This window comes from Lissotriton vulgaris, chromosome 5 (genome assembly GCF_964263255.1).
Source record: "Lissotriton vulgaris chromosome 5, aLisVul1.2, whole genome shotgun sequence".
In the NCBI taxonomy this organism is placed as follows: domain Eukaryota; kingdom Metazoa; phylum Chordata; class Amphibia; order Caudata; family Salamandridae; genus Lissotriton; species Lissotriton vulgaris.
The window spans coordinates 1,857,419,556-1,857,445,010 of NC_141693.1; the positions used below are offsets into that span (position 1 = coordinate 1,857,419,556).

The 25,455-nt window shown below is 49.6% G+C and overlaps 1 protein-coding gene across 1 annotated transcript in view; it reads right to left on the reverse strand.

Annotated features, from left to right (window-relative positions):
- FBXL20 (F-box and leucine rich repeat protein 20) overlaps positions 1-25,455 on the reverse strand; it is a 658,452-nt gene that overhangs the window by 460,496 nt on the left and 172,501 nt on the right. The window contains exon 2 of the mRNA XM_086924342.1: positions 19,632-19,693. Within this exon, the coding sequence (XP_086780468.1) occupies positions 19,632-19,693 (62 nt within the window). The remainder of the gene's footprint in view (positions 1-19,631; positions 19,694-25,455) is intronic.

Consider the following 25,455-nt stretch of genomic DNA (forward strand, 5'->3'; position numbering starts at 1 on the left):
GGGAGGACCCAGGGTGGGGGTGGTTACACCCCTTTCCCTTTGTCCAGTTTCGAGCCAGAGCAGGGGCTGAGTGCCCCTGTAACCGGTTTGAACTTGGATATGCACAGGGACACCAACTGTGCCCCCAGCATGGTCTGAAAAGCATTCTCTGAATGCACCCACCCAACCCCAATACACTAAAGCTTGTCTGGGAGGTGGTGACAGGAAACCTATACCTGCTGGAGTGTCATCCAGCAGTAGGAGGTCAGACTTGTGTCTGTGGCTGCAGTATCCATTTTGTGATGCCAGGGCTCTTTAAAACTATCACTGGTTAAGTAAAGGTGTACATGTTTTCTCCCTCTAGAAGGGTGGAATTCTACCCCCGCCGCCAGAACTGGTGGGGGTGGGCGGGTAGGATTCCAAAGTGTTTGACACCAAACATAACATGTTTCCATGCAGCCATTCCAAAGTTAGCATTTACCGCGAGGTTATAATGCACTTAAAAGTATATGGTCTGGCTGCATCACAGAACAGCTAAAGAGAAGTGATTCCGAAAGCTGCAGAGGGATCCTGCTAATACATGGGCACCCTATCACACAAAACCAAGCACTCTGCCTTTAGGATTGATAAGGCCTGTCGTAGGAGTGACTTATAGGTTTATATGTGTCAGTGATTAAAGTAGATATAGGTAACCTATATCTCAGTAAGGTGTGCATGCACCACCTTACCCAGGCTGCAGTAGCAGACCTGTGGTGCCACTTTGGAAGGCTTCCCACTTTGCCACTGGATTCAAGATAGCCTGGCTGATGAGGATTATGAATCCGAAACCGGTCCCAGGATGCTTGTTTCCGGTCCAGGGAAGACAAGGCTTAGCAGTTCGGGCTGGACAGTTCCCATGAGGCACAGGGTCAGACTGATTTGCATTTTGCCATGTCTGAACTGGGGTGGAGGAGTGAGCTAAAGAATGGTGATGGATTAAACCCAGATCAGTTGACTGGGGGTGAGTGTTTGATTTGCTCAAGCGCTCCGTCCATCATCCCCTTTTGTATCGCTTTGTTCGCCCTAAATTGGCAGAGTGTGCTCAGAAGTGAGTCCCTTGCTCACTTTGCCACTGGATTCAAGATAGCCTGGCGGATGAGGATTATGAATCCGAAACTGGTCCCAGGATGTTTGTTTACGGTCCAGAGAAGACATGGCTTGGCAGTTCGGGCTGGACTGTTCCCATTAAGCACAGAGTCAGACTGATTTGCATATTGTCATGTCTGAACTGGGGTGGAGGAGTGAGCTAAAGAATGGTGATGGATTAAACCCAGATCAGTTGACTAGGGGTGAGTGTTTGATTTGCTCAAGCGCTCCGTCCATCATACTCCTTTGTATCGCTTTGTTCCCAGGGGTGGCATAATACATGTTTTAGCCCCGGGTAGGCCTCTGCGGTAACTATGCCCTTAGTACTTAAGGTACCATATACTAGGGACTCACAAGGGTAACCAGTAACCAATCTGGAGTGTACCTAATGTACATGCAATCAATTTAGAGAGGGAGCAGCTAGGCTGGGGTCCTGGTTAGAAGGGCCCCAGCCAGTCGAAAAACAGTTTAAAAAAAAAACAGCAAAAAGTGGAGGTAACCATAGTAAACCGATCCTACTCTCCTACACCCATCAATAACCCACAACCACAATTTCAGAAAATGAACAATTCCGTTTCTATGCAAATCTTGTTCTCTCTCTCTCTCTCTCTCTCTCTAATCAACTTTGCCCCACTTCCCCTCTCCCCAATTACATGACAATACTTGTCAATGGCATGTAGCACTTTACAAAACCTATAAACTAAGATGAGATATGACAAAGTTTATTATGAGGCAGTTTTTATTGTTGCCAACTGCTGTAGTTTATCCTTTCCCATATTGCATGCCACACTTAAAGAGTTTGTAGAAGGTGTTAAAGAAAAGAGGCATTTCCTTTGTTGAACTAACGTTTTGTATTTTGACAAAAGAAATGGTGCAATCAACTTGCAGGACCAATTCAAAAGCTGGTATTTGAGCATTTAAATGTAAAATTAAACACTTTTACTTGATAATACAACAACTACATTTGAAAATCCACTAACAGGGAGATCAGAAGGGAGGATCTGGGTGGGCGGGAGTTAGAAATAGGCGATCTTGTAGACAATCACTAATATAAAATGCAATATACTACACCTTTAAAGTCCGCTTTTTTTATGGAGTATTCACCTATGTGAAACCTTGGTTCACCAAGTGGAGTACCTTATCTTGAAAGTTCTCAGATAAGGCACCTTGTGTATATGTAGGTCACGTGTTTTTTGTCAGAAGGAAAGGATATTAGGAGCGGTTCTTAAACGGACTCAACTCCAGGCGTACCATGACGCAGGCATTAATAACTTCCCGTATTGATTACGGCAATGTACTGCTCATGGGTACATCGGAGAAAAATATCAAGAAACTACAGGTTTTACAAAACTCGGCAGCACGCCTGGTGTTAAGGCTTCCCCGCCGAGCCCCTTCACGCCCCTCTCTAGCAGCCCTCCACTGGTTACCTATTAGTAAGAGGATTGTTTTTAAAGCTTTGCTCTGGTGCCATAGGATAATCCATCACAGAGCACCGGCCTATATGTCCGGTCTGGCATCTTTGTATGAACCCAACAGATCTCTCAGATCCAGAGGAATAGGCCTGCTCAGAACTGCCTGCCCCAAAAAAGCTAGAATGGGGGGCAGATCATTCCGCACCTTAGCGGCTAAGCACTGGAACCGCCTGCCTCTGGATACCAGGCTTGAGAGTAATGAGTCCTCTTTTAGGAAGAAGTTGAAAACTTGCCTTTTTACTGTGTGAATGGTTTCTCTCTCTCTTTTGAATATGCTCTCTCCACAGCGCGGGGACACGCCGGGAGGCGTCACCAGGCGCTTTACAAACTCCTTTAAACTAAACTAAACTAAACTTAGAGAGTGGTTTAAATTGTGGGCACAGATCCAGAGACGGTTGGTGTTTGAGCTTGCATCATTCGGAATTTAGGGAGGTCTGGAGTGATATTCTTTGGGGACGAATTCTGAAACACCACAAGAGATTTTCAGAAGATATGATGGGTAACTCGGTCACAGCAATGGATCTCCAACATGAAGCTGGACTGAATGCAACCCCCAACTCTCAATGTACTACCAGTACTGTTTTATCTAATAAGAGATCAAGAGATAAGAAAATCAGGCTTTTTCCTTGCCAGGAATAGAAATAGAGTAGGGCACAGGAACTTCAGCCAAGCAAATGGGTAGGCCAGCCCTGTGGTTCTGACAAAACAAAAACACATTTGGGTCAATGTGCAAAGCTTCATCCATTCTCAAACTTCGACTGTGATATGAGAAAGTATTTTAACCCGTTCTCTCTCCATTGTCTTTTTTTGTATTATTTAAGCGAGGCAAACACAATATCTCTCTCTCCATTGTCACTGCCAGCTGTATGTTAGTATATACATGAAAAAGAATATTGAATTAACCTCACAAGAAGGCAAGAACACCGCATACCACCACTTTGAAATTACTGAAAACTATGGCCGGAGAGGCTCTAAGTACAAGCTGAGCTACTTTTTATTTTTTTTAAATGACATTAAAAAAAAAGAAACAACTCGGCGTTCTAAATGCCACATTTGACACAAAGAGGTGCACATTACAGGCTACCACCACTGACAAACCACTGTCAAATTTTACTGCATCACTCGTAGCCTGCTGGGCCTACACAGGTTGCCCCTCCAGCCTCACATTACATTTAAGACACACAGTATCGATTACAAGGCAGTTACAGCTAATGTGCCATCCCACATGGCAGAAAAAAAGTAAAACAACCCAGAAAGCTAACAGACGAAGGAGTTATAATAAAACAAAACAAAAAATTGGCAAATGCACATAGACTAAAAAAGCCCCTTTAGATTGCAAATGCTACTTACCAGTATGCATCTGTTCTTGGCATGTAGGGCTGCTGACATTCATATCTGTGCATAGTCCGCCACCTAGTGTTGGGTCCGGATGATTGCACATTGTTGTCCTGGAAGAGTCTTCGAAGTATCACGAGATAGGTGGCTCCTCCCCTGGACTACAGTGCGCATGGGCATCGCCTCCATCCCCAGATTGTTTTTAGCCATAGGCAGAGATGGAGTGAAGAAGTGAGTGATGACCATGCTATGAGCATATGTTTGTATATGAATACATACTGCAGCTGCTACAGGCGCCGGGGAGGAGGGTGGGCGATATGAATGTCAGCAGCCCTACATGCCAAGAACAGATGCATACTGGTAAGTAGCATTTGCAGTTCGAGGCATGTGGGCTGCTGAATTCATATCTGTGCATAGAATACATAGCAGTCCCTCCATTAGCGGCGGCCGCCCGTGCCAGCTGCAGCAGTCTGAAAAAGCGTTCTTAGAACAGCCTGACCAACAGCTGCCTGTTGTTTTGAGTGCACGTCTACACAGTAGTGCTTAGTGAAAGTATGAGTGGTAGACCATGTGGCTGCTCTACAGATGTCTTCTAAGGGAATGTTACCTAAGAATGCCATAGAGGCCCCCAACTTCCTAGTGGAGTGGGCCCTCGGTGGTATAGTGAGAGTGCGCTTTGCTTTAGCGTAGCAGATCTGAATGCACTTTACTATCCATCTAGCTATTCCTGGTTTGGAGATTGCATTTCCCTTGTGTTGAGTGGCAAAAGCAACAAAAAGTTGTTTGGTTTTGCGGAAATCTTTTGTCCTGTCCACATAATACATCAAGGCCCTCTTCACATCAAGAGTGTGGAGCATCCGCTCCGCCAGCGTCTCTGGGTTTTGGAAGAACACCGGCAATTCAATAGTTTGGTTTATGTGAAACTGTGAGACCACTTTGGGCAAGAATTTAGGGTTGGTGCGGAGCACCACCCTGTTGGCATGTACCTGGAAGAAAGGTTCTTGGATGGTGAGCGCCTGCAGTTCGCTAACCCTCCGTAGCGATGTGATTGCTACTAAGAAAGCCACCTTCCAGGTCAGAAACTGCAGTTCGCAAGAGTGTAGTGGCTCAAAGGGGGGACCCATCAGCCTTGTAAGAACCACATTGAGGTTCCATTCCGGAGCTGGTGGAGTCCTTGGTGGAATGACTCTTTTGAGTCCTTCCAGAAAAGCCTTGATAGCAGGGACCTTAAAGAGTGACAGGTGTTGCCTATTTTGGAGGTATGCTGCCATAGCCGACAGGTGAATGCGGATGGAAGAGTAGGCAAGATTACACCGATACAGGTGAAAGAGGTAACATATGATGTTTTGAATGGAAGCGTCTAGCGGGTCAATGCTGTGCTCCACGCAGTAGACGACAAACCTCTTCCATTTAGCCGCATAACAAGCTCTAGTAGTGGGCTTTCTCGCCTCCCGAATGATGTCCATGCAGTCGGGAGGAAGATTGAGGTAGCCAAACTCTAGGACTTCAGGAGCCAGATCGCCAGGTTGAGCTGTTGCGGATCTGGGTGCTGAATGTCGCCATGGCTCTGCGTCAAAAGGCTGGGAGTGAGATGAAGCCGTTGATGCGGTACCACGGAGAGTTCCAGAAACGTGGTGTACCATGGTTGGCGAGCCCACGTTGGAGCAACCAGGATGAGCGTCATCGAGTGTTGCCTGAGCTTGCGTGCCACCAGCGGTATCAGAGGTGCTGGGGGAAAAGCGTACGCAAATCTGCCTGACCAGTTCATCCACATCGCATTGCCCTGTGATTGGGGGTGTGGGAACCTGGCGGCGAAGCTTTGGCATTTTGCGTTCTCCTTTGTGGCGAACAGGTCTATCTCTGGATGACCCCACCTTTGGAAGTACGGTTGGAGTACTGATGGATGTAACTCCCACTCGTGCATCTGATGGCTGTGTCTGCTGAGCAGATCCGCCATCTGGTTGTCCTTGCCTGGGAGATGTTCTGCCATGAGGAAGATGTTCCTCTGAATGGCCCACTTCCACATGCTCTGAGCCAGATGAGACAGCTGTGGAGAGTGTGTTCCTCCTTGCTTCTGGATGTAGTACATGGCCGTCATGTTGTCCGTCCGGATCAACACGACCTTGTTGCACAGATGTACTTTGAACGCCTTTAAGGCCATGAAGATTGCCATCAGTTCCAATACATTGATGTGCATCTTCCTTTGCTGAAGTGTCCATAGTCCCTGCACTGTGTAATGGAGTACATGCGCTCCCCATCCCTGGAGAGAGGCGTCCGTTGTCAGGATGATCTGTGGGACAGGCTCTTGGAATGGTCGGCCCTTGCAAAGGTTTTGTGGATTCCACCAATGCAGAGAGTTGTACGCCCGACCGCTCACCAACACTAGGTCTGTCAGTTGCCCATGAGCCTGAGTCCACTGACGTGCCAGGCACTCCTGAAGCGGACGCATATGTAGCCTCGCGTGCGGGACAATGGAGATGCAGGAGGCCATCATGCCTATCAACTGCATGAACACCCTCGCTGGAAGCGAGGTCTGGGGTCTGAATCGTTGGATCAGCGCCTGGATACCGGCGATTCTCACTGAACTCGGCTGCGCAGTGGCCGCCAGAGTGTTGATCGTCGCGCCCAGATACTGTCGCACGTGGGCGGGCTGGAGATGGGACTTTGGGTAGTTCAGAGAGAATCCCAGATCGTGCAGGAGGTGAATGGTGCGTGACACGTGGTCTACGCACTGCTGTTCCGTCTTTGCCTGAATAAGCCAGTCGTCTAGGTATGGAAAGACATGGACGTGCTGGCGACGAAGATGCGCTGCTACAGTCGCTAGGCATTTGGTGAAAACTCTTGGTGCCGTGGTGACCCCGAACGGCAGGACTCTGAACTGGTAATGCTGGTCTAAGATCTTGAATCTGAGATACTTTCTGTGTGAAGGATGCAGGGGAATATGGAAATAGGCATCCTTCAGATCCAGCGTTGCTAGGAAGTCCCCCCGTTGAAGCAGGGGAAGCACCTGCTGCAATGTGAGCATATGGAAGTGCTCTGAGTTGATGTACCAGTTCAGGGGCCTGAGGTCCAGGATCGGCCTGAGTGATCCGTCCTTTTTGGGGATTAGAAAATACAGGGAGTAAACCCCTGTTCCCCGTTCTTGCAATGGAACGAGCTCTATCGCCCCTTTTTGCAGCATGATTAGTACTTCTTGCTGCAACAAGGTCAAGTGCTCGTCGGACATAGCACGGCCTCTTGGCGGTATGTCCGGTGGAATGGACGTAAGTTCTAGACAGTACCCGTACTGGATAAGAGACCTCACCCACCTGTCCGTGGTGATGGACCTCCACGCCGGCAGGAACTGCTGTAGTCTCCCCCCGACAGGTGTTGTGTGATCGGGGGGAAGTGACAAGACGTCACTGCTTGTTGGAGGCGGTGGACCTGGAGGCATTGTTTCCACGTCCTCTGCCTTTGATATTATTGCCTCTGTAGCCACCCCTGCCCTTGTTGTTGTTATACGTGGACTGGGTGTTACCCTTGTAGTATTGCGTGGGCTGGGATGCCTGGCCTCTTGAGGTGCCTCTTGAATTGGAGCGGCGAAAGGAACCACCCCGAAACTGCTGACTTTGTAAAGCCCCCATAGACTTGGCAGTTTCGGTATCTTTCTTCATTTTTTCTAGGGAGGCATCCACCTCAGGGCCGAACAGATGGTCAGGATTCACCGTTTGACCCAGTAATGTGGTTTGTATATCGGGCTTGAACCCAGAAATTCGAAGCCAGGCATGGCGTCTAAGTAACACGCTTGTATTGATAGCCCTGGAGGCAGTGTCTGCTACATCTAGGGCACATTTGATGGATGCATTAGTAATGAGTTTACCCTCCTGAATGAGCATCTCCCCCGCCTCCTTGTATTGGTCAGGCAAGTGTTGTAGGATGGCCTCTAATGTGTCATAATGGGCCCTATCATAACGTGCAAGCAGGGCTTGGGTGTTAGAGATCCTCCAGATGTTTGCTGCCTGTGCAGCAATGCGTTTGCCTGATGCCTCAAAGATTTTTGACTCTTTGTCTGGGGGAGGAGCATCACCAGTAGTCTGCGAATTCGCCCTCTTTCGTGCGTTGGACACCACCAGGGAGTCCAATGGCAAATGTCCCTTAATATACGTGGGATCCGTGGGCGCCGCCTTATACTTCCTGTCGATGCGAGGATTGACCACCCGCGCCCGGGTGGGCTCCTTGAATACCTCCTGTGCATGCTTCAGCACCCCTTTGAGCATAGGTAGCGTCTTGACTTGCTTTTCTGCTATCGAGAAGGTGTCGACTAAGAAGTCCGCATCCACAGGGTCTGAGTGCAGTTCGACGTCATGGTTCGCTGCAGCTCTCTCTATTAATGCATTAAACGCCGCCGAGTCCTCCGTCGGGGACGTCTTCGCGGCGAAAAGTTGAGTGTCCTGGCCTGACTGCAGGTCATCCGTGTCGCCTCCTGCCGTCCAGGGCACCTGCTCCTCTTCCGGATCCGAGTACGCAGGATAGTTGTACTCGTCGTACTCCTCGCCCACATCAGGCACTGGGGAATGGGCCGGCGAGCGTTCCATGGCTTGTGGAGACAGAGGTTCCATCAGAGCCGAAGAGTCCGCAGAGTACTTTTTGCTCTTAAGTGGAATCCTAAAAGGTTCCAATGGCGGCTCCGACGTAATCTTTCGTTTGAGGAGCGACAATTTTCCGGTGTTGGCGTCGATGTTCACCTCTCGACGTTCCTCCACCGCGAGCGGTTGGAGCCGAAGCTTCGACACCACCAAGGCAGCTTTCGGCGTCAATACTTCCTGAGAATGTCCGCCCTGCTTAGGCGCGAAGGCCTTCGGCGCCGACTTGGGAGGAAGGGTAAAACGGATGGGCGTTTGTTCCTTGGCAGGCTTCGGCGTGGGCCTAGGCACGACAGTGTCCTGGCTGGGAACCACAGTGGACTGTTGGATCCGCTTCAAGGATTCTCCCACCTTCTTTGTAAGGGATGCCGAGGGCTGAACCGTCTCGAGCGACTCATCGTCTCCGAGAGCCCGGTCGCCGGCAGACCTCTTCTTCGGTGCCGACGCCCCCTGGCCTGTCGCACCGTCGGCGTGACGCTTCTTCGAAGCCGTCTTCGGGTCCGCGACCCCTTTCCGTGCCGACGCAGCCGCGTCGGAAGTCTTCACCTTCGGTGCCGACCCAGAGGACTTCGGGTCGGCCATTTTGGCGCGGCTCTTGTGGTCGGCCATCTTGGCGTGGCTCTTCGAGTCGGCCATTTTGGGTTTCGTGGAAGTTGACGCCTCCAGAACCTTCTTTACCAACGCCAGTTTCGGTTTCGGTTTCGCATCCGAGGGTGCGGGACCGGTTGGCTTCACTTTCGGTTTCTTGCTAGAAATGTCCGTGACCGGGCCCGGAGGCGGGGACGTAGGACTTATAGTAAGATCTCGGGTAAGGCCCGAAGGCGATCCCTCGACCTGGGCCGTATGACGGGGGGAAACCCCGGAGTCCGGTTGGGGATGCTCTTCCTCTGAGCTATCTCCCATCGTGGCACAAATCAGTTCGTCGTCCCCTACCTCACCGGAGACTTCGTCGCAGGCCTCCTCGTCCGCGTCGTAGGTCTCTTCCTCGGACGCGGGGCCAGAGTCCGACTCTTGTACGTCGTCCTCCTCCTCGATCGATTCCTGAAAGATGTCATCAGGTGGGGGTGCCGAAGCCGACAACTGTGCCTGGAGTCGATTAGCACGGCGAATCTTCAAAGTTTTCTTACTCCTAAACTTTGAACACGCCATACAGGTGTCTTCACGGTGATCCGGTGACAAGCATGTGTTGCACACGGGGTGCACGTCGAGGTGCGAATATTTCGAGTGACATAGCGGACACTTCTTGAATGGAGTCCGCTCCATAGCAAATGCGGTAGTGTAGGCCCGTCCGCGTCGAAGCACGTGGAAGGGCAGTAGGAGATTGGAGCTGAGAGTCAGTAAGAGAACCCGAAAGCAACTATACCGACGCCCAGCCTAAAGACCTTTTGGTCTCAAGTAAAATCGAACAACTATCGGTTCCGAAGGAGGGAACCGAAAACACATCCGAACCCTATGGCGGAAAAAAACAATCTGGGGATGGAGGCGATGCCCATGCGCACTGAAGTCCAGGGGAGGAGCCACCTATCTCGTGATACTTCGAAGACTCTTCCAGGACAACAATGTGCAATCATCCGGACCCAACACTAGGTGGCGGACTATGCACAGATATGAATTCAGCAGCCCACATGCCTCGAACTTCAGCTGTTCCCTTGCGCATGGTTTACGATTTTGACTTAAAATTTGCCAAAAATCCATGGCGCTGGTTCCCCTCATCTGATTTTACCAATATTGTGTAATTTGTACTCCTTTAATTTGTCTTTACTTTCTAAATTGCTTTGGGAAATTAAGTGTCTTTTCACTCGACTTCAAAACTGTTAGTACTGCTTGAACCTGGCACATATTTCTCTAGTGAATTGCCACTTATGATACAGCCACCAGAGGCTGGGTAGAATTTCTCTAGGAACTGCCTTTTACTCTAATCAGGGTACATCCTACGCAAATTATTAACTCACTTTCTAACTGTGCCCAAACTTCAGACCATAAAGGTAACTAGCTCTAATGTGCCACCAAGGGACCAGTTAGAGCTACGGAGTAAAATGTCTGCATGAATGCAGGAACACTGTCTGGTTGGTGGAAAGGGGACAAGCTGTCAAGATGCAGTCTTTTCCTATACCACAGGAGTGAGCTTTAACAACCAACATTTGTGTACATTATTGAACAGTCATAACCCATTAGAAAGTTCCTGCTACCCCATTTGCACGTGGGGCACCTTCGTTTTTAGGTTTCGCTGGGGGACGGAGCGCAAGCTCCGCCTCCAGAGAAATCTCTTGATTACAGTAAGGACTCTGGAATACGCCCCCCTGTCCCATTGGCTAGCTCCATAAATGGAGGCTAGCCATTGGAACAGAGAGGCGTCCGTCATGGCCGGACCAGACTCGGGGGCGTTCCCGAGAATCTTTGGCTTTTGGCTACGTCATGATACGTCAGCCAAAAGCCGGGAACGCCCCCGAATCTGGTCCGGCCGGGCCGTGCTTGCTGCTGTCCTGCCTTCTTCCGTGTCCCTCCTCCCGCCGTCCCCCCTCCCCCCTCCTCGCTGTCCTGTGCACGTTTCCCGCCGTCCGTTCCTCTCCCCCGCCTCCCGAGCCGCAGCTGATCCCGATCCGCTCTCCCCGCCTCCCTCTCCCCTCCCACTGCAGATCCCCGCCTCCCTCTCCCCTCCCACAGCAGATCCCCGCCTCCCGAGCCGCAGCCGGTCCCGATGCAGTTGTAACACGGCCTCCGCTCTCCCCCTTGCCGCTACTTGCTTTTTATGTCTTACAGAGAGGCCAGAGGGTCAGCCAAAAGCCAAAAATTCATTGCCCATGAAATCGTCCCTGCCGCCGCCCGGCGCCCGACCAGGAAGTCAGGCAGGCCGGGGGCGGGCCTCCGGGACACCCAGAACCGGAAGTAGGAGGGCGGGAGCCTACCCCGCCTCCTCCGGAAGAATCGCGGCTGCATTGGGCACCGGGGCAGGCAGGAGCCTACTCTGCGCCCCGGTGCACTCACCCGGAAGAAGAGAGGCGGCGGATGGTGCAGGCGGGGCTCCGTTGCGAGGAGGAGAACCCCGCCGCCCAGGAGAAAGGAGCCGTCCGCCTGTCCAGCCACGGGACCTCCATGCGCTGAGGAGGGGCCCGCATCCTGCCGGAACCGCAACAGCAGGAGAAGCCGGTGAGTGGGGCAGCTGAGAATCACGGCGGCATTGGGCAAACCAGAGAATTGAACTTTTTGGGCCTGTTTAAGTTTTCATTACACTCTTGCTACGCCTCTGCTGCGTGTGGAAACATGATAATACACCAATGGCAACATGTGTTTGGAAACATGCTCAGATGCACAAACAGTAACAGATACAAGGTGACATGCCCCGGTAACATACATGACTACATGGAAACATATGCAGCGAGCTGTGTCTAAGCCCTCTATAGTCAAGCACAGGCGGTGCTGCCTCTCTTCACTAAGTTCTGACTGTATTTTCCCTCAGAGTTTAACCCCTTTTCTTCTGTCCAGGGCTCAAGCTTTCTCCTTCCTGGCTCTCTGTTGTGGGAGGTGCACCCCCCCCCCCCCCGCCCTTCTTACTGTGCAAGATCGGTCCCTGGCGTTGCTCCTGCGCTCCGAGGCCCTTTCTAGGTATGGACTGCAAACATACATGCTTAGTAGGACACCCTGAATAGTAATGTTGCACATACACCCAGCACAGAAGAAATGTGCAGTATAGGAGGGTCGTGACGTCGCTCATCTACAATCAAACGTCACATACACAACAACCAGCAGCACAGTATCAACAGAACATCTCAGCACAGACATGCCTGTACCTGGCACTCGCCACCCGAGCCCACAAACTGCATTTCTGCAGGAGAGTGACCCCGCCCCCTGCCCTTGAACTTGCTGAGGTGAGTCAGAGCAGCCCCGCTCACCCACCCCCCCCCCACACACACACACCCGTGAAACACCCACAGCTCCCTGGAGTTGACACATTCACCTAACACGGGAATATTAATACAAACTCCCACGCGAGGAATAGCAGCATTCACGAACCGAAGCAGCCAATGGGGGGGCCTTGCATCTTTGTGGGCAGTCCTGCGCTTTGTACAGCACTGCGGTGCCGCACTGGAGGCACAGTGGGCGCTATTCAAAGAACCAGAAAACGAGCTGGGGCACGTTGCATCAATAGACTAATTCAGAAAGGAACGAGAGAGAAAGGACGCATGAGAGACCAAGAGAAGAGAGAGAAAGAGACAAAGAGAAGAGAGGCAAAGAGGAGAGAGGGAAGATATAGAAAGGGCCTAAGAGAAAAAGAGAAGTGTGAGAGAGACAGAGAGGGGAAATAGAAAACACGAGAGAGAAGGAGGCCTGGAGTGAGGGCAGGGCTAACTGCGCTGGAGAGAGGGAGGCCTGGAGTGAGATTTCTGCACTAGGGCTCAGGGGATGCAGAGGGGAAGCAGGATGAGGGCGAAGCACCTGGGAGTGGGGCTGGTGCACCCGAAAGAGGGGCGCAGGACACATGCGTCAGGCAGCGAGGCTCCTTCGCCAGGGCGAGGGGTGTACCACCGTGGGGAGCAGGGTGGGGGTGTTCAGTTGCACAAGGGAGATAGACACTGGCACCTGTAGCAGGGAAAGGGGCTCCTGCAAGGGGGGGCTGTGAAGGGCAGCTGCACGAGGAGACTGTAAAGATGAGATAATCCAGGAAGCCCTGGATTATCAGTTTCAGTTTCAGTATCAGTTTCAGTACTTTTCAGTTTGGATCCTTTTCTTAAAGTTTCACTTTTCGTTCCGTTTCGTTTTTTTTTTTAAATGTCTTTTAAATTTGCACGGAGGTCCGTTTCTGAAGCGTCGCCAAATGTAAAGATGAGATAATCCAGGAAGCCGAGGTCGTATGTTGAAAGTTGATCTTTATTTTAGTTTAGGATATAAATTAGAGAACCCCACCAGGAGCGGTATGACATCTGCTCAGCCCGAACTTCAACTGACATTCAACACACCATTCGAACATTCATGCAATCAACATTCATACACACGCGCACAGGCTGAGCAGCACTCTACAGAGACAGAAATGGGGCACCCGCAGAAGGAGTGAAGGGCAGCTGCCCCGGGTGAGGGGGCACCTGCAGCGGGGTAGGAACACGTGCAGCACGGAGCAGGGCTTCGGATGAGGCAAAGTGACTGACTGGTCGATAAGAGAGCGGGCGCAGCAGGAAGACACCCGCTGGACCAGGGAGACCAGGGCGGCGACACCGCGGCGGAACCAGGGCTGCTGCCTTCAGGACAGGGTGGCTTGCTTTAGCATGAGGGTGGGCACACGTTGCTGCACTGAGTTCATTGAGCATGCAGTTGGCAGCGCTAGGTTGGGTATGGCAGCACCAATGTGGCACTGCTGACTGGACCAGGGCGAGGACTGACAACGCAATTTCTCTTTTCAACCTGCGCCTCACAACAACCAAGTGCGTCCTTGTAAAAGAAAGCAGTAGAGACCGGGGGCTTTCTTTTAGAGGGGCACTCCTCTTAAAAAAAAAAAAAAAAAGTTTTCTCAGTCCCGTTTACAATTATGCTGTTTGTTATGAGGTGATGCACAACAGATACTTGAAACTCCACGGGTCTGCAACAGGGCCTCTCCTCTTGATACTCTTCTGCAGGAGTAAATGCACAAGCCAGTTTTCATTGTAGTGCAAAATGATAAGTGAAATAGTTGCAATACAAATCGCATTTGCGAGAGATTAAGCTATTGCCATTGTAAATGACAATGCCATTTATTTATCTGTTTTCAAAACTAACACATAAATAAAAAGTTTGTCATTCATAATGCCAATAGCTCAAACTTTTCCAAAGGCGAAACCGTTGCATTGTAAATGCTTGTTCCCCTGTGAGTCTACCTGCATGCAGCTTGCCTGGGTTATGGTGGTTCTCTACTGGAAAGTCAATGACGCACATGACTCAGACTTATACCCCTGATCCATAACCAGCTGACACCATCCACCCACTTGCTTTTCTCCATGAACCATAACTAGCTACCTCCTTCCCCCCAGTAAATTTTATATACGTGCTTTGCACATTCTGTGCACACCCTTCAACAAAGTCTTGTATGGAACACATCTTGTTTAAATGGACTCCTAGGTTGCCATGTTCACATGAAAAATTAAGGTAGAACAAAAAAATACAGGATCGGACAGCACAACTTTTGAAAACAAACAATTCTGCCATAACAATCTCAGCATAAATACCACATAGGATAACACTGCCATATGTGAAGCATTGAAAACCGATTCCTTTTTTAAAGAGATGTCTTAAGCATGACATTGCTATTTATTCAGTGTGAAAACTCCTGTGTCATACTATAGCTGATATCAGCCCTCACACCATCGCTTTAAGGCCAGGCTTCACTACTCTATAGCTACTGCCAAGGGAGAGTCTGGGAGAACCAATGGAATCGTTGCAACCGCTGCACACCACAGTATCTAACGTCAGAGACAGGGAGGAGACAGCCTCTCTACTATCCCAAGGACTCAACATCAAACTTGAAATCAAGAAATCTAGGGAACAAACATGAGCCAAGCATTCTCAGGGACACGCCACCACGTTCCACATTATCTGGCATACATAATCTCTCACACAACACATAATAATAATAATAATAATAATAATAATAATAATAATAATAATAATAATAATAATAATAGGGGGTTTTATAAAGCGCTTGGTGACGCACAACGGCGTGTCCCCGCGCTAAGGAGCAAGTGCTGTGGGAGAAGTACTAAGGTGGGAACCTGTTACCGGGTAAATAATAATGTTTTTAACTTGGCTCTGAAGATAAGTTCTGATGGTTCTAGACGCAGCGCTACAGGAAGTTTATTCCAGCTTGACGCAGCCAGATACCTAAAGGATCTTCCGCCCATCCGAGCTTTAGACACCTTGGGAATAGACCGGCGCCCCGTGCCGGAAGATCTTAGGGAACGGGAAGGCTCGTATTGTGTCAACAGTCCCTGCAGTGGAAAGGGTGCCTTACCATTGACAATCCGATGGCAGGTGCAGAGTGCTTTAAATTCCACCCTGCTTCTCACCGGGAGCCAGTGCAGGGCCTGGAGCGCCGCTTTGGAGGCTGCTCTTCTAGGTAATCTGAGCACCAGTCGGGCAGCAGCATTCTGCAAAACCTGCAGGCGGCTCAGATTCTTCTCTAAGGTCCCTAGATAGAGAAGATTGCCATAGTCCATCTTCGATGTGACTAATGCATGCACTAATGTTTGGCGTGCTTTGATAGGCAGAAACTTCAGAACCTTCCTGAGGCTCTTGAGAGTCCCGAAGCATGATCCGACCACCCGATTGATCTGGGGTCCGAAGGTCAGGTTGGGGTCGAACCAGATACCCAAATTCCTTGCCTCCTGGCAGGGGATTGGTGCTGGTCCCAGGCATGGTGGCCACCACGCCGAAGTCCACGCCGCCTGGCCTCCCCCCACGACCAGCACCTCAGTCTTGCCTCCGTTGAGCTTGAGGCAATTGGCAGACATCCAGGCAGCAAGATCTTGCATGCATGCTCTGAAGATGTCCGCCGCGAGACTGGGCGCACGTGACAGGGAGATGACCAGCTGCGTGTCGTCGGCATACGACACCATGCGCAGGCCGTGACTCTCCACTATGGTGGCAACCAGGGCAACGTAGAGATTGAAAAGAGTTGGACTCAGGGACGAGCCCTGCGGCACCCCCTGGTCCAAGGCTACTCGCTCCGAGTAGCAGTCGCCCTGCCTGACTTGGAAACCTCGGCCAGATAGGAATGATTGGATCCATTTCAGCGCTGCACCTCTCACCCCTCCTTTGTTCAGACACTGTAGCAAGATGGAATGTGCTACAGTGTCGAACGCAGCGCTGAGATCCAGAAGGATCAAGGCCATAGTCTGGCCCTCGTCAGCACCCTGCCTGATGGTTTCGGATGCCATGAGGAGAGCGGACTCCGTCGAATGACGAGGCCGGAACCCGAATTGGGTGGGATGAAGAAGGTTGGTCTTCTCCACAAATTGCATTAACTGCACGTTGGCCACCTTCTCTGCCACTTTAGAAAAATAGGGTAGCAGGGAGATGGGGCGCAAATTATCCAGCTTCTCAAAGCTGATATTGGGCTTCTTGCGGAGGGGGAGCACCACAGCTTGTTTCCATACCTCAGGCATAGAACTGGACCGGAAGGAAACATCCAGCAGATGCCTAATGTAGGGTTCGAGTGTCATCAGGCTATCCCCCAGCCGTTTAGGAGAGGCCGGGTCCCGAGGAGAGCCCGATTTCACTGAGCTGCATATTTTAATTAGATCTTCTGCTGGAGGGGTGGTGAAGTTGAGAAGCATGTTTTGTCCAGCTGCATCTCCTACTGATACTTCCAATTCGTGCCCTACTGAGGGTTGGGCAGGAAAGGCAGAGTAGATCTTGGACACTTTGTCCCCAAAATAATTAGCAATTCGATTGCAGGTAGCTGCTGAATGGTCTTCCCCTCCTGTGCAGGCTTTAGGTACGGCCAGGGATTTATATACACTGAACAGTTCCTTAACTGAGTTCTCTGCACCCAGTATCCTGTCAGCATAATAGGCGGCTTTCACTATCCTAATCTGATTGTGATAAGCCTGTCTATTGACGAGGTATCTCTTTCATCTGGCTATCATAGGCCACTCTCCACTGTCTTTCTGCACGCTTACAGTCCCTCTTGGCACAGCGCAGTAATAAAGAAACTAAATAATTATCTGTTCAACTAGCTCCTCGTACGTTATTGGTAAAGATCTCTCAGCATCTCAGACCCATACACTTGACAAGGAAGACACGTCAACCTTCAGTGTCCCTTCCTCACACATACACAAGCCTGGATTTGTTCCTAACCTCTCCACCGTAGAAATACTCTGCTTATCACTTACTTTTACTGTTCTCCAGGCGCGGTGCGTCCATTGGGGCGTAGGGGCGTAGCCCCACTAAGCCCCATGGACCCACCGCGTCGTCACTAAAAACCAAATACAAATATTTTAAAAAATCGTGCTACCTGCCGGCCAGGAATCCGGCCGGAGTGCGGGAGAGGGGGGAGTTGGGGAGAGGATGGGCCTGCTGCAGCTGCGCAAGTGGGTTTTTGGGCACGCGCATGCGCAGATTGTTTCCCTGTGATTTTGCCCTTAGAGAGAGGACCAGGGGGCGGGCCGCAGCCCCCGGGGTTGCACAGGGCGACAGGGCGAGCAGTCATGGTGCCCCCCCAGCCAATCCTGGCGCTGCATACAGCGCCAGGATTGGCTGGTCAATACATAGCCCGGGTACATAACCCCCTGTCTGGGGGGGCAGAGCTCTCTCCCTCCCTCGTACTGCGGCCTCTGTTTGTTAAGACTCCTTCATTTCCAGAGCCAACGTACATGGGGTGCTGTTGATAAAGACGATAGGGCAAAAAGATGAAAAACGAAACTTTACATGTATTGTAGTAAAATCAGCCACTTTTTAAAAGACTGTCCCATGAAACCTGAAATACAAATTAAAAGTTATACAAGTGAAAGTCAGTACGTGGAAAAAGAGAAGACCTATTAATGATTGAGGCCACACTTTCAAGTTCTCTTTATGTAATGTCCCAGATCTTCTTGACCCAAATAGTGCAAAAAGCACAGTTGCATTTGTTTTTGTTTATAGAGTTAGTTTGCAGAAAGGGCAAATATTAAGATTCAGTCAATGATTGAATCTGGGGCTTCTGGTAATTTTGTTGATGCTCATTTTACTAAAACTATGGGAATAGCTATTGAAAATAAAACAGTTCCAACGCTAGATTGAACCCTTGGTGGGTAAGAATTGACATGTGGAGGTGTATGAACAACAGGACGCAGGGATCATTTGAGATCTAATTGATGCCTTAACTTTGCTGTCGGCCATTAATGCTGCCACTGGGTGGATGGATGGGTGGATGCATGAATGAATGATGGGTGGATGCATGAATGAATGATGTATGGATGCAGGATGGGTGGGTGGATGAGTGGATGCATGAATGATGTGTGGATGGATGCATGGATGCATGCATGATTGGTGGATGCATGATGGGTGGATGGGTGGATGCATGAATGATGTATGGATGCAGGGTGGATGCATGAATGATGTATGGATGCAGGGTGGATGCATGATGGGTGGATGCATGGATGCATGATGGGTGGATGCATGATGGGTGGATGCATGAATGATGTATGGATGCAGGGTGGATGGATGGGTGGGTGGGTGGATGGATGGGTGGATGCATGAATGGTGGATGGATGGGTGGATGCATGAATGATGTATGGATGGATGCATGCATGGATGCATGATGGGTGGATGCATGATGGATGGGTGGGTGGATGCATGAATGATGTATGGATGCAGGGTGGGTGGATGGATGGGTGGATGAATGATGTATGGATGCATGTATGGATGCATGGGTGGATGCATGATGGGTGGATGCATGATGGGTGGATGCATGAATGAATGATGTATGGATGCAGGATGGGTGGGTGGTTGGATGGGTGGATGCATGAATGATGGATGGATGGATGCATGATGGGTGGATGCATGATGGATGGGTGGATGCATGAATGAATGATGTATGGATGCAGGGTGGGTGGATGGATGGGTGGATGCATGAATGATGTATGCATGCATGATGGGTGGATGCATGATGGATGGATGGGTGGATGCATGAATGAATGATGTATGGATGCAGGATGGGTGGGTGGGTGGATGGATGGATGGGTGGATGCATGAATGATGTATGGATGGATACAAGGTGGTTCGGGCTCGCTCGCTGCGGTGCAATATGCAAATTAGTTTACGCCTCACCACTTTTAAATGTCACCAGCCGCCCCTGCTGTTCTCTGGTTTTCCCTCCCTCCCTCCCTGCCATCGCTAGCCATTCCTCAAGGGGAACCAGTACACGCCCCAGTAGCTTTCCATCCACATTGGGTGGGTGTTCCACAAGGGGAATGGCCTCGTATCCACAATGCAGAGTTTAGTGGTGGTCACTTCATACACCCGCACACCGCAGAAGGAACTCAGTCTCCAATGCACATCCGAGCAGAAGTCGTCCATCACCAACGCTACACATCCCCTTGGCAGAGGGAAGAACAAATTCAATCAGCACAGCCCCCGCACAGAGCCAACCTCTTACCTGAGCAGCAGCTCCTTGGGCAGTTTCTTGTTAATCAGAGCTTCGTCATTGTTTGAGAACATCTGCAAAGTAAAAAAAAAAACATACATTAGTATAGTGCCATTCCACGGAAATGTTTTTAGCAAAGAGCATTGTTATTCACAGTAGATACCAGGGAGATTAAATTCACATCTCGGCAAATGTTTTTCACCCAAGGGGGACCGTCCCAAAAACTAATAAGCAAAGACCAGCCTGTCTGCACGCCATTGGAGCTGGTTAATTGACAAAGCGTGCCCATTTGTTTACAGCCGTTCCAGTGCCTGTATGCAACAGTCTTGTTACTTGGGTTGTACACGTACTTTGCCTACTCAACCGCTGCGGGTACTCCTGCAACGCTCGGTTTCGGCTGCAAGCCAAGGCTTCATTTTATGCGAATTCAGCCGGCAGCCGAAGGCGGGGTTTACGTCACGCGCGCCTGTTCACGGTCCTTCGGGCGCGCTTTGAAGTTCCCCTTTCTTTGATATACGGACTCTGGTTAATGCAGGGCTGTGCTTTACCAGCAGGGTGCCGTCTCGCGCATGTGCGAGTCTGCCTCGCTGAGCTTCGATCACACCCTCTGCACAGCTGACAGTGATTGCATTGTGTGCAGTAGGTGTTTAGCCAGTCTCTCACAGTTTACTTTTTGCTGGTCTTTGATAACAGCCAATCACAGCGTGTTTCCGTAATCTGGGTGTTCACCACCCATTGTTGGGGTTTCTTTGCTTTGGGGTTTGTTTAGAATGCTTCGATGGGCTTGCTTTGCTTGTGTGTTGTTCCCACTCTTCGCTAGTTTACTTCACACCATACCTTAAGTGAAGTTCGCTCTGAGATTGGTCTTTACTACTCTCTTGCTCGGCAAGCTTCACGTAGTTCACACAGAGTTTAATTTGGGGTATTTTTTATGACATGTCATATTACCTCAGTGAGTCAGTAAAAGCGCAATTGTGTCATGTTCTGAAAATACGGTCCACGCAGGAACCTCCTCAAAAATCAGTTTAACACTAGTCTACTGTGTGTGAGACACACCAATCCAGGCTGCCCCCTTCTCACTACAGTTTCAATATTTCCCCGAGACACGAGGCCTTGTTACTGGCTCACAGCTATAATATGGTAACTCACTGAAGGGTTATTACTGCATTTCGTTTTATGCACTGCGCCAACAGGCTGTACTTTCCGACATCTGCTTTGCAAGTATAGAAATAAACCAAGCCAACAATCTCAAAGCTCGACGGGCAATATATCCCCAACCAAAATGTACGTTAGCATCACCAAAATTAAAACAAGCATCGGCTACTGACCACTCGGCTGTTTCAATGCTTGTTTTACTATGCAATGTACGAATACATGCATTGTCTAATAGCCAAAGAGTGAGCGATAGCAAAGAGTGTATGAGAGTGAGAGTGAGTGAGTGAGTGAGTGTGTGTGTGTGTATATATATATATATACATATATATATATATATATATATATATATATAATACACATTTATACACATACACATTAGTGAGCGAGAACAAATTTTCTCAGTAGTCCTGGTTACTGAAGGAGACCACTTATTGTGAAGATGTGAGCAATGTGCAAGACCAGCATGACATCACTCAGTCAGGTAAGCCAACTGCTTAATTGGGGAGATGCTGTGCCCCATGCGTTAATACTCTGGTGAGTGGAAGCAAAATGTGATTGGCACAAGAGCTGACCAATGGATGACGAGAGCGCACTGAAAGTCCCTGTAAGTATGTATAGTATCTATTTCTTCATTATAAAAAAGGTATAGCTAACGCTATTAGTTGAACAAAAGGAACACTGAAGTTCATAACTGCTGAGGAAGACTCGACAACTGCAGAGCTATAGAAACATTAGGAGTCAGGTTAAATAAAACAAAGAATATGGTAAGTTTAACCTCATAGCTGCGTCGAACGTTCAGCACCCAGTGCTGAACGTTCGAATAACGAGCGCTGGCCCGTCGGCCAACGGTCGTGCGCAGCACTGGTAAGGTAGTGCTCGCGACGACCGTTGGCCGACGGCAGCGCTTAAGGGGCTAAGGACTGGCTTCAATAAAGGACTGTTTTCCACTTCCATGAAAACCTGGCCTAATATTAGGTGATTTAGCCGCCACCTGAATACAATTACCACTATACGAAGAGCGCAGAAAGACAGTCTGTTCCCATGGGAATTTCTGGAAAATTTTGCAGCTACAACATCTTGCTTTATAGTTGGATTCATGTAGGAAGTTGGCTGTGTACATACTATACCAAAGTGAGGTATAGTGTGCACAGAGTCCAGTGGTCCCCCAAAGGTAGGGAGAGGTAAAGTTAGATAGCACCTCACTCTCCATTTGTGGTAGTGTAGTCTAGCAGTAAGCAGTCTCGGAGGACAGTGTTAAGCATTTGTTGTACACACTCAGTTAGCAAATGAATTCACACACTCAAAAACTGAACTTCAGACCAGTTGTTTTTGTATACAAATATTATTTTAGTTCTTTTAATTTCTAGAACCAGTCAAGCCTCGCACAGGTGAGCAATACGTACTTTACAGTAGTAATGCAATTGAAATACAGTTTGAATGATAATTGTATATGCACTTTGATTTGACTTACAGTTTGGATGCAGAGAAATGCAATGCTTAGTAATTGCAGTACATAGACCTGAATAGGCTTTTCTGTAAAATAGCAGCTATGTAACTTTTGAGATTACAAGGCTTGCACAGAGTAGTATACCTAGATACTACTCTGGGACATTTCCTGAAAAGAGGTAAGTAAAATCGTTTTTGATAGATTATGCAATTTTAAAGAATTTATTTAGTTTCTCCAACTCCACACTTCAAAACCTTTCACAGAAAAACAGTTATGGTTATCATATGGAAGAAAATTGTGTTATTGGTTTTGAGGTAAGAATTTGGTAGTGGGAGTTGAGGTTCTGGGGATAGTCTCAGGAGTCCCCCATGGTCGAGGATGCACTCTTGTTACACCCTCAGCGGCGCTAGGGCGGCTGGGTGCAGAGTGCTGAGCCCCAATGTTATCCAAAGGGGGATAGGGGGCCTCCGGTTGGTGGCTGCTGCGAGCTGGCTGCAGACGAGCTGGCCACTGGGTTGTGGGAGCAAAGCTCCTGGACGCTAGCTCAGGGCAAATGGGAAAACAAATTAGCACCAAAGGTCCACCCTCAGCAGCACTAGGGTGGCCAAGTGCAGGGTGCTGTTTCAACGTCGGACGCCCTGATGTTTTCAAAGGAGAACCTCTGGTTTGCAAAAGCACTACAGGCAGGGAGACAATGGTCTTCTGGGAGTGACCACCACTTCGAGAGGTAAGTTTGAAAGTTAGGGGTTGGTTAGGCACTGTCTGTTTGGGCACACAAGGCTGTGGGGCATCGGGTGCAGGGTTGCCTTTTGCAGTCTGACCTTCTTACCAGTTCCTGTTCGGGGTTAGGGGTGGCCCTATGGATTTAGACTGCAGGCGTCGGCTGGAGGCTTGAGGCAGGTAAGGGGTCGCCGCATCTCGGGCAAGTATCACCGGGGGACCTCCTCGTGGTGCAGAGTGGGGCAGATTTGCAGTGTTCAGCTGGAGCCAGAGGTTGCGCGTGAGCAAATATTTTGTTCAGGGGAGACAAAGTCTTTGTGCTTGAAGGCAGGCAGGTCCTCCAGGGTTTTTGAGGCTGCTGGCTGCAGGACACACAGAGATTTTGCAGGAGCAGGTTTGAGGTGGAGACAGACCGGAAGACCTGGGGCCAAGTAAGTGGGTGTCTTCCTCTTGTTAGCTTTGGCACAGTTGTTCGGTCCTTCTTTTCTTGTTGCAGGTTCTTGTTTGAGGAAGCAAGGTTCAGGGTTGTCCCTAAATACTAGATTTAGGGGTGTTACAGGTAGGTAAAGGGAAAGGACCAATGGGTCCCTTCCCTGGGGTGGGTAAACCCCCTATTATGCCACCCTCCAGTGAGAGGGGAACATGAACCTGTCCCTGGTTGGCTGAGTCTCCCCATCTTCAAGATGGCGTGGACTGAGAGTTGTGCTTCACCTCGCCTCCCCCACCAGAGGGGTGAAGTTGGCAGAGGTGGTCACACCTCTCTTCCTCACTTGTTTTACCCGCAGGCTCTCCCACCCAAAGTGGGGGTCAGAACCAGAGGGGAACAGTTGCTGAAAGCAGCAAGTGGCCTAGGGAAGCTCACAAAGGCATCAAGCCTTTGAGGCGTCCCCTTCATGAACCCTGCCCATCCTGGGGGAGGAGGCTTGGCACCTCGTCCCAGGATGTGCATTGTTTCAGGTCCCAGAGAGCAGAAGGCTCTCGTCCCAGGGGTCCAGAAACATGTCTGGTGGTGGCAGCAGAAAGCAGCTACCCAGCCTGGAAACTAGTGGTAGGTTCGTTTTCAGCTCTGTGTGCATTTCTCATTAAATACCACACTGGCATCAGTGTGGGTTTAATGTGCTGAGAAGTTTGATACCAAACTTCCCTGTTTTCAGTGTAGCCATTATGGTGCTGTGGAGTTCGTAATGACAAACTCCCAGCACCATATACTCCTAATGGCAGCACTGCACTTACAATGTCTAAGGATGGACTTAGACACTGTAGGGGTACAGGGCTCATGCACCTATACCCTAACCACTGGTATAGTGCACCCACCTAGAGGGGTGACTGATCTATGCCAGGGCAGTGGGTTGAGGCATGGCACACATGAATGTGTGCCATGTTGACTCTTCACTTTGTTCTGCACCAAGACACGTACCCTGCAAAGGCAGTGTGAGCATGTCAGGGTACAGGACCTCTAAAGGTGGCACAATAAGTTCTCCAGCCCTTAGAGACCTTCTCTGGTCACAGCGCCCTGGGTACCTGTAGTACCATTTACCAGAAGCTGGCCTGTGGCCAGAGATGCCAATTGGGTTTAGGCTTCATTGCAGTTTAAGGGAAAGAACATAGGCCCTGGGTACCTGATTAGCAGGAGGCCAGGGCACACTCAGTCAAAGTACATCAGCAATGCAGCAAAAAGTGAGGGCAACCATGCAGAAAGAGGGAACTTTCACACAATACAGCACTACAAACTGGCAATCATACACCAGAGCTTTACAAAACTAGTCATAGAAATAAATAAAATAAATTGAGACATTTAAGAATACAACCAGTCTGCTTAATTAAAACGAGACTGTAGGTCGGTTAAAGTGGTTTAGGAAAGGGAAGCATGTCAGAGATGCCCACCCCCCTCCCCCTTCCTTTGGCAGCGAGGTGGGAGAAGGAACATTACCCATCATTGACAGACTGCAGGAAGGGACTCAAGACCTGGCCCTTGGACTGAGTATCCGCAGCATAGCGCCTGGAAACCTTCATAGGTGACAAGCTTTGCTCTGCAAGAACTGATTGATTGATCAGAGAAGAAAACAAGTAGACTAAAGGAAGAAGCTGGGATCTCAGAATAGACATTTATGTCAAACCTTCACCACCAAGCAAGTGCTCACTCTACTGGGATATCTCAAGGAGTGCACAATCCACGAGGTAGCTTTAGTAGACAATGAGTTAAAAATCTGTGGCCTGAAGCTGTAAGAAAGACTCCTAAATTCTCACAGGGCAGCGTAGCATTGATCAAACCAAACAATTGGCAGTCATGTCTCAAAAATAAATTAGTTATAGACTGTGCGGAAGTAGGAGGCTAGGAGGCAGGTAAGTAAAATCCAATTGTTTATTGCAACAGAGGAGTCCATGTCCAGCGCTGTGCACAGCCAGGAGGTAATCAATCAGCAGCCCAACCCGCGCTCAAGTACTTTTAGCAGCATCAGGCTGGATGATGGAACCAACATTAAAATGATACAAACCATGAGGTCAGTGCACAAG